This window comes from Neltuma alba, unplaced genomic scaffold, assembly GCF_004799145.2.
Source record: "Neltuma alba isolate B1F8T4 unplaced genomic scaffold, ASM479914v2 tig00010922_pilon, whole genome shotgun sequence".
NCBI lineage: Eukaryota > Viridiplantae > Streptophyta > Magnoliopsida > Fabales > Fabaceae > Neltuma > Neltuma alba.
Window position 1 is genome coordinate 191,128 of NW_021635698.1, and position 9,428 is coordinate 200,555.

At 35.8% G+C, this 9,428-nt stretch overlaps 1 protein-coding gene across 1 annotated transcript; it reads left to right on the forward strand.

The window, feature by feature from the left end:
* The first annotated feature begins 3,074 nt into the window (after nucleotides 1-3,074).
* LOC114759947 (cinnamoyl-CoA reductase 2-like) lies at nucleotides 3,075-7,931 on the forward strand. The gene is made up of 2 exons (XM_028949191.1): nucleotides 3,075-4,106; nucleotides 7,759-7,931. Exons 1-2 carry the CDS (start codon nucleotides 3,277-3,279, stop codon nucleotides 7,910-7,912), a joined length of 984 nt encoding a protein of 327 aa, XP_028805024.1. The 5' UTR covers nucleotides 3,075-3,276; the 3' UTR covers nucleotides 7,913-7,931.
* Nucleotides 7,932-9,428: the final 1,497 nt, after the last annotated feature.

Below are 9,428 nucleotides of genomic sequence, written 5' to 3' on the forward strand. Positions count from 1 at the left end.
TGAATCCTGATATCCTTCCATCTGAAGCATGGATCTCTTGTGATCAATCCTTCCTTACTGCTGATTCAAAAACATTCAAGATTGAATAGATTACTCGAACGAAGATTGGTATTCAATTCTTTCCAGGATGTGTTCTATGGATGAAAGTTCTTGGTAGTGATCTCCTTGGGAAAGATATCCTTATTGGGTTTGATGCCTATTATCATACTAGGAATCTTCAAGTACTGCCTAAAGGAATTAGATATAAAAATTTCTTTAGTGCATATACTGAAATTCCTAATCTCTTTGAAATCCAACAAGCACCACCAGGATATGAAAGTATCAGAGATCATCTCCTTAAGTTTTGTGCTGATAGTCATCAGCAGTTCTCTCATCCATTTCCATTATGGAAGAATCAAGAGTTTTTCATAAAACTCCCCTTCAAGAAAAATGAAGATATCAATTCCACAAAAGCTTCTTATCTAGGAATGAATCCAAAAGTTCTCAAGCTTGCTAAAGAAGAATGCTTTGCCTTCTTAAACAAGGCCTTATTGAACCAATAAAATTTAATTGGGTTTGCCAAGCATTCTACGTTGAAAAAAGATTAGAAATCAAAAGAGGAAAGAAAAGGTTAGTCATCGACTATAAGCCTCTTAATATTTTCCTTCAAGATGACAAATTCCCTTTACCAAAGCCCAGTTCACTTACAGTCCATCTTAGAGATGCAAAAATCTTTTCCAAGTTTGATCTTAAAGCAGGATTTTGGCAATTGGATATCCACCCAGAAGATCGACCCAAAACTGCTTTTTGTATTCCAAATGCCCAGTACTAATGGACTGTTATGCCATTTGGGCTCAAAGTCGCCCCATCGCTGTTCCAAAAGGCCATGACTAGAATCTTTGAACATATGCTTGATAACCTCCTCATTTACATTGATGACATTTTACTTTTCTCAAAAGACGAAGATTCTCATAAACTTTTATTGACCCAATTTGGAAAAATAATTGAAAATTATGGGATTATATTGTTGGCAAAGAAAGGAGAAATAGGTGTCAAAAACATAGAATTTCTTGGAATGAATTTTGAAAATTGTGAGTATCATCCAAGACCACATATTACAGAAGAATTGCTCAAATTCCCAGACGATAATCTGACAGCAAAGCAAATCCAACAATTTCTCGGGATTATTAATCATCTCAGGGATTTTATCCCTCATGTGTCTAATCATACCAGCCAGCCATCCAAACTTCTAAAAAAGAATCCTCCCGCGTGGGGGACAGAGCAAACCTCAGCTGTTAAGACCCTCAAAAGAATTGCACAGCAACCAACTCCTTTAAAGATCCCTAACAAAGGACTGCGAATCCTCCAGACTGATGCCAGTGATGACTTTTGGGGAGCTGTCTTAGTTGAAGAAATAGATGGAAAGAGATTCTACTGTGGACATGCAAGTGGACAATTCAAGGAGTCAGAAAAGCATTATCATACTACCTACAAGGAGATCCTTGCAGTCAAAAAAGGAATCAAGAAGTTCAATTTTCATCTCAGTCCTTATCAATTTAGAATAGAAATGGACAATACGTCTTTTCCCAGAATGCTTAATCCCAAGGGAAAGATTTTACCAGACAGTCAATTACTCTGATAGAAAGACTAGTTCTCTCGCTATAAATTTACCATCTATCATCTTAGAGGCCATCAGAACATCATAGCAAATTTCCTCACAAGACCTCAGAAAGTTTCCCAGCCTCGAAAACTCTTGTCACTCTCCAAACACCCACCCCTTTTCATCCTAACCATATCTGAATCAGAAAATGCCTCACAGAATGAGAGGCACTATTTTTCCTCCTGAATCCAGTCCTAAATCTCCAGCAGATATCCAAAACCTTGCCAAAAGCACTATGTTCTACTGGCTCCATCATGTTCTTGTAGATACTGGAATTCACCTTTACCCTCAGCACTTTGATGTCGACGCTCCATACCTCATTGTTCCCCTCATCAAGGTACCCATACCAGAAACTTTTATGGTACATCTAGTCTGTCTCAGCCAATCATACTTGTGCCATAGCCTTCTCAACTGTAGTTGTACATGATCACCTGAATGACTTCAGAAATGAAAATTCTCCTCTTATCACACTTTTTGATATGCTTGCTCCTCTTCCTTGCTGGAGAGGAAAACTTTAGAAAATTCTCAAGGAACATAATATCTGGGACTTACCATCTCCCAAACAGAAGAGATTTTTCTGTTTGTTTACCTTTTTCAGGAATTATGGTATAAGTGCTAACCAAAGGCTTTACACAGACAACCGTTTGATTCTCCAAGTCACCACCCCTTATGGCCTAGAAATGAAGGATTGCTAATGGAGAAAATTGAGAAAATATTAACTGCACTTAATCAGCCTGACACGGGAGAAGACACTTCATGTCTTTCTCTTGGACCTTTTCCTCCAAACTCACCGTCAGCCATCAGCACAACACTTGAAGAATTCCAGAGAGATTTCATCATGAGTGCTGTCAGACCTCCACCTAATAGGTCACAAGTCCCTCTACCGACAGAAGCCTCCCAAGACCCTTATGACGGAGACTCACAGGTTCAACTCACTCAGCCTGAAGGATTCCATCTCTCTCAGCCAAGTTTTCAGCCACAACTCACATTCCTTGCAAGAGAATCCCAGGATCCTAACTAAGATGGCCTTGATCCAGAACTCGAAGACTCCTACTGTACAAGGAGACACTATGACTCAGATGATCCTGAACCAGAAGGCATTATGAACCTATCCCCTAGTCATGAACCTATCTACAAAGACTAGGGAACACCATCATCAGAAAACCTCCTTTTGAGATGCTCTGAAGATAAGGAGGACCCGCCAGATTCCTATTTTATGTTGCCTTCTACTTTTACTTTATTAAAATAGTTCGTGCTGTAATCTATTTCGTCTTCTTGTAATCAGTAAATATTTATCTTTATTAAAGTAGTTGACAAATGTGTCATTATTAGGATAGCCAGTCATCATGACAGATGTGTCATTATTAGGATAACAAGTCATCATGAGCCCCACCTATCATAATTAAAGAAATGTTTTTTGCCAAAAGAAATAATCCGGAAACTACAAATATGGCGTTGAAGCTCACAGCATGTTACTCACTTCGTCTCTTCTGCACTCAAAATTCTTGAGAAGTACTTCAATTTATGCTTACTTTCTCCTGCTAATGCATTATCATTAGCTGCCCTTGGAATTTTAGATTCAGATTTGAGACCTCATTTATCAAATTTTCTTCTTCATTCCTTTACAAAATCAATCAATGGCTTCCCCACACACCGACGTTGTGTGCGTCACCGGAGCCAATGGCTTCATTGGCTCATGGTTGGTCAAAACGCTCCTGCAAAACCGTCGCTATGCCTCCATACATGCTTCCATATTCCCCAAATCCGACGCCTCTCACCTCTTCGGACTCCACCCTGACGCCAAATCCCGAATTAAAATCTTCGAGGTCGATGTGCTCGACCCCGCCGCCGTCGCCCGTGCCGTGGACGGTTGCTCCGGTGTGTTCCATGTGGCATCCCCTTGTACCCTTGAAGACCCCGTCGACCCACAGAAGGAACTCGTGCTTCCGGCGGTTCAGGGCACTCTGAACGTTCTAGAAGCAGCTAAGAAGTGCAAGGTGATGCGTGTCGTCCTCACGTCATCTATTTCCGCCATGGTCCCGAACCCTAATTGGCCTCCAAACAAGCCCTTCGATGAGTCCTCTTGGACCGACCTTGATTACTGCAAATCGCGGGCCAAATGGTACCCGGTGTCGAAGACGCTGGCGGAAAGAGGGGCATGGGATTACGCGGAGAAGAATGGCATTAACATGGTGGCGATTCATCCTGCGACGTGTTTAGGTCCTCTGCTTCAGAATTCGCTGAATGCTAGCAGTGCCGTGCTTCAACAGTTGCTTGAGGGATCAAAGGATACGCAAGAGTATCACTGGCTTGGAGCTGTTCATGTGAAGGATGTGGCCAAAGCGCATGTAATGCTGTTTGAAAACCCAAATGCTTCTGGTAGATATCTCTGCACCAATGGCATCTATCAGTTTTCTGATTTTGCCAACAAAGTGTCCAAGCTATATCCTGATTTCCCTGTTCACAGGTTTGCATTTTTTTCTTCCTCTTTTTCTGTTGTCATTCCTGTTTGGTTTTATTATCAACTGCTACAGTGTGAGGATGAAGTTTGACCTTGGTTTAAGAAGTGGGTGATCCACTTTGATGATTTTTTTTTAAAATTATTATGGTTGTTGACTTGGAGGATCACAGCTACTGCTGACTGATAACAAACATGACTTAAAATAAGCAGTGCTTTCTATTATGGATTACAGGTGGGCTGGCATGAGTTTCACACTTTTGTGGTTTGGTTAGACTCCATCTGTCATAAAGAGATACTTGTATATTCGACCATCTATTACTTATTTAGACTATATCACACAATATTATGTAATTATTATTCAAATATTAAGATTTGTAATTTCAGGTAATTGGATGAATCTAGGGTGTGAATAGGGACTCAAATATCATTCAAAAAATATAGGGACTCGAATAACACTTTTAGTCCTAGAACAACGTTGTCTTGTGAAACCTTGGATTAAATTATGGTATACTTTTTGTTTTAACTTAAGATTTGAGAAATTTTGTTAGTTTTTCCTTTATCTTTCCATTTTTTCCTTTCAACCTACTCCCTACCAATTTTCTTTTACACTGTTGTGAAAAATTCTGGTTTGGCCTACCACGTTTGGACTTTGGATTGGAGCCATGTAGTTTTCTTTCCATTCTGCAATGATTTCTCTTTTGTTTTGCCCCACTTTTTTATTTACTTATTGTGCTTCTCTCCACTTAGATAAGAACAACTTTTCCTTTGATTTTGGTCAGAAGTTCTCTCCCACTCTCTTCACTGATTGAGGTTGTAGGTGGTTCTCGAAATTTCTCATTTTTAGCTCATGTGGCTTGGAGCACATTATTGGTCTGCAGATAGATATTGATAATAAATTATACTTATGTTTCCTGAGGCTTATACCATATGTTTGTAATAATAGTTTGATTGCCTTCTGTATTATTTGCTTCTTATTACTAACTATGCTTTTTTGTTGCTATGTTTGATTTAATAATTGGCTTCCCCCATATTAGGGGACAATGTAGAGGGATAGATCAAATGAGAACATTTATAGTGTTAGGAGGAGACTAGGTGGTAGGTTACTGACATAACAATATCACTATTGACCATGGACCTATGACTTTTCCATTAAAAATGGAGATCTATACATGCTTGTGTGGAAGAGATACAGGTTCAACGCCCGATGGAGTAGTTAGCTGAATATGACGGAAAGTTATGGTATGGGTTGGAGAAGGGGAATACAGTACTCTTTTGCAGACTTTAATTGTTGTGAAAATTATGACGAAAGAAATATATTTTCTAATATTTACATAGAAGTCCTTCAGAAATTTCAGATGGGGCCATGGAAAGGGCAAAATTAGTCTCAGTTAAATTTGCCTTGTTATAGCAGTGTTACCTTAAAGTTATAGCTTAATGAAAGTTTCCGTCACATTATAGAAACTTCATTAGTATGCTCGGGAAAGTTACAACGAAGTTGTAAGAATGCTACTTTACTATTTAGGCGATTAACCATCATGCTTTGAGCAAGTTACTCCCAAGTGGCATTCATATTACCACCATTTTATGGGCAAGTTACCAACCTGTTTCGAGAAGTCACCACAAGATTATAGGAAAATAATCATCCAGGTTTAGGTAATTAGTCCCTATGTTATGAGCAAGTTATCCTCAACTGATAATTGTTACTGCCATGATTTGGGAAAGTTACATCCCAGTTATAGCCAGGTTACCTTCAACTTATGGGAAATTGCCGACATTTTGAAGGAAAGTAGTCGTTAAGTTTGTGCAAGTTCACACAAGATTAAAGGAAACAGGAAATGTGCCACGAAAAGCAAAGTTATCTGGTATGTTATCTCTAGCTTTTAGGAGTGTAACCCCTTCTTTACATGGATGTAGTTTGGAGAATGTACAACTAGGTATTGGAAAATTTACCATCAGTTTTGAAGTTTATTTACCTCCATTTTTTTAGTAGCATTGCTATATCTTTTTTGTAGTGGTACTATAGTCCTGTACTACTTGCTCAAACTGTGGTGATTCATTATCTTAAATAATCTTGAAGTAGCATCCTTAAGTATGTTATTTTTAAGAGACCTCTTTGTAAATATTAGAATATTTATGTCCTTCATGATAATTTTCCTCAATTATTTTGCACTTTTGGGAAGAAAAAATAAATAAAACCTCCACATGAAAAGAAAGTGTATAAATTACTCGGAGACCTTGAATTTTGTGTTCTCATGCTATGTCTTATATCCATGTTCTCTTTTGTGGTCATACTCAATGAGGTAAAAGAAATTCAATTCAGGACTAGGAAAGGCATGGGGTTTGGTAACTTGATTAATAATTTTGAAAAAATTGTTCACAAGTCAGCTAACACTGCATGTTAGGTGAAATTAGGGTAAGAAATTGGCGAGAAGGAAGAAGAGTAATGGTACTCAGTTATATCTTGACCGTAGCTCTTTGTTAGTTAGTATTCAAAATACCTCAAATTGATTAAACAATTATTGATTGCCTAAAATGACATGTTAAATTGAATAGATCAAATTATTGATTAACAATTAAATAATGATTCCTATAATATTGTTAATAATAGATTGAATATATCATCGGGATATCATTATTATTATTGAGCATATCATTAACTTTATACTTTTTTTCGAAATTCTTTCCCCTTTAAGAGGTGATGGTTCCCTCTCCCCCTTTTTTCTCTTCCTTTTTTTTGGTGAAATTTGTTTTCATCTTTTTCTTTATTGGATAAATGGACAATGATTGGCTTCGAGCAAAGTTCCTCCCAAGAACTGATTTATTATAAAATGACTTATGTTCTTTGTTAAGTATGTGGGTGTAAGATTAGTTGGCATTGTATGTCAAGTGGGAAACAGCACAACCTGGAATCCTTTATTTAACCAAGATAAATCAATCAAATGGGGACTCATCATTATGTGCATCGTACATGATTGAATTTTTTGTTCTTTTTGTTCCCTTTTTCTTGGGTGAGAAAGTATACGGTATTTGATATTACTGATTAATCTTGATTTAAACACAATGTCTGACCCCAAATAGGAGTTATCTCTACTAGTGCAATTTTTTTTATCCTCAATACTCAAACTCTATCTTACTTCAAGGGTATATATTATCGGGTTTCTTTTACTCGATCTAACTATATTATTATTATTGGTAGATAACATTCTGATAAATTGTCAAGATGTTTTTTTTTCCCCCTCCTTTAAATCACTCGGCATCTGGGATTACTGACTAATCCAAATTTAAGTTATATTGGGCATTAAATGAAGAGAATCTCGCCTAATGTAACTTCATTTTTTTTTTGGGCATGCATAAGTCTCAGATTTGAGGCATTGCTTAAAAAGGCATCAGATTTTTTTTCCACTTGATCCACCTGACATTGGTATATGAGATATACATCATGAACACAAAATTCTAGAGCAATGAAAATATTGAAAGAAAAGAGGACACATGTGAGTCGCATTCTCACCACTTAATCAGTGAATTCCCTTCCTGAATGTGGATTTCAGATCAATTGTCTGCCTCTTGAACATTGTGTGAATTTGTTTGGGAGGATTCGAATCTTAAATTGTCATCGTGTGGGATGGTTCTCTCTCTAACTGATCATAACCACATGCAGGTTCCCTCCAGAAACTCAACCTGGGTTGGTAGCATGTGAAGATGCTGCGAAGAGGCTAATAGACTTGGGATTGGTGTTTACTCCACTTGAAGATGCTGTACGAGAAGCAGTGGACAGCCTCATATCTAGAGGCTTCCTTAAGCTTAGTAGATAAGTTAAAAATGTTAAATAAAACTAATTTTTATTTTATGAATAAAAAATGACACTCTTGTCCATGATTCTTAAGTTTGGAAGTATTGGGGAAAATTTTTTTTTTACATATTTGTATAGTGTTATTTTTTTTTTCTGTATCACGAGTATATGATAATGACTGCAAGTGCATGATAATCATCGTACAAAAATTATGAGATAAAGAAAATCATTTTCCATCCTTATAACCAAAAAGGACCTAGCTTTCTTTCGTGTCTTGTGCATTAATACCATCAAAAGTTTGACAGGTTATTTCCAGGGAAAATGACAGATGGGGACCTATAAAACTTGATAATATCACAGACCGACTTTGTTTTGGAGTTATTGTTGATTTTTTTCGTTACTTCGTTCGGACTTAAATATAAGAACTTCTTAATGAATTTGTTTTTATTTCAAACGTAAAATTTCAATTTTTTTTTTAAAAAAGAATTTATAATTTTGTTTACACTCTTTGTTAATACTGCATATTGAAAAAATTGTTAAGGGAGTAAGTTTCAATGTAAATAACTAAAGGAGGCATTTTAAGAAGATCAAATACACTTTTTTTTTCCAAATAAATAAGTAATTAATTTTTACTCTATGTAAATTAATAGTCTAAGTTGAGTACCATTTTAACTTTTTCAATGTTATTCGAATATTGCAAAGAATCGGTGACAACTTTGAAAAGCACATATGATTAACTTTTGGCCTTGTAAATTTCAAGGTCATTGTATGGTATTATTACTCCTGAGGATTCGTATCTATCATTTTTCATTATTTCAATCAAAAGGGAAGGCAAATCAATCTCAAATTTTGTGTATATAATTTACTTTATAATCTGAGCATCATTATTGTATTTATTTAATTTTTTTTGTTGAAATGGTGGAAGTAATTATGATTGATGAATGTAATTATACCATGCTTACCTAGGAAATAAAATCACCTGCTTTCATTATACATCCTTTTTGAAAGTAGCATTCATTTTCATTATTCTACATATCTGTATGCCACTTTCAACATTGTGATACTTGTCATGGGTCTCCCAATGACCCTTGTCTTTAGGAAAGATTCTCTCTTCTCTCCTTCCCACCATTTTCCTCTTTTCTCCTCCTCTTTTTCCAACCACAACATTAACATTAGAATAGTTTAAATTTGATTTTTTTTTTACAAAATGTCTTTGTATTTTTATTATAATTTGAAACTATTCACACAAAAAAAGTTAGCAATTTGTATTTGGATGTTTATTCTTTTTTTTCAAAGAAACCATTTTGCATATATCTATGTTTTTTTATTTTTTAATTTGGTATCTATATAACGGTACTAATCAAGCAAATTAAAGGATTTAATCATGAGAAAAAGCCTACAGATATTAAATTAAAATTTTAAAAAAAGAGTATGAGTAATTGCAAAGTAGTTTTTTTTTCCTATAAGAAATGTTTTAATAATAATTTATAAAGATTTAATCTTAATCATTGAAATGTTGATATAATGATAAGAAAAAA

Coding starts and splice junctions, on each gene's coding strand:
- LOC114759947 (XM_028949191.1), top strand. CDS start 3,277: ATGGCTTCCCCACACACCGACGTTGTGTGCGTCACCGGAGCCAATGGC. Junction 4,107..7,758: donor CCTGATTTCCCTGTTCACAG/GTTTGCATTTTT, acceptor AACCACATGCAG/GTTCCCTCCAGAAACTCAAC.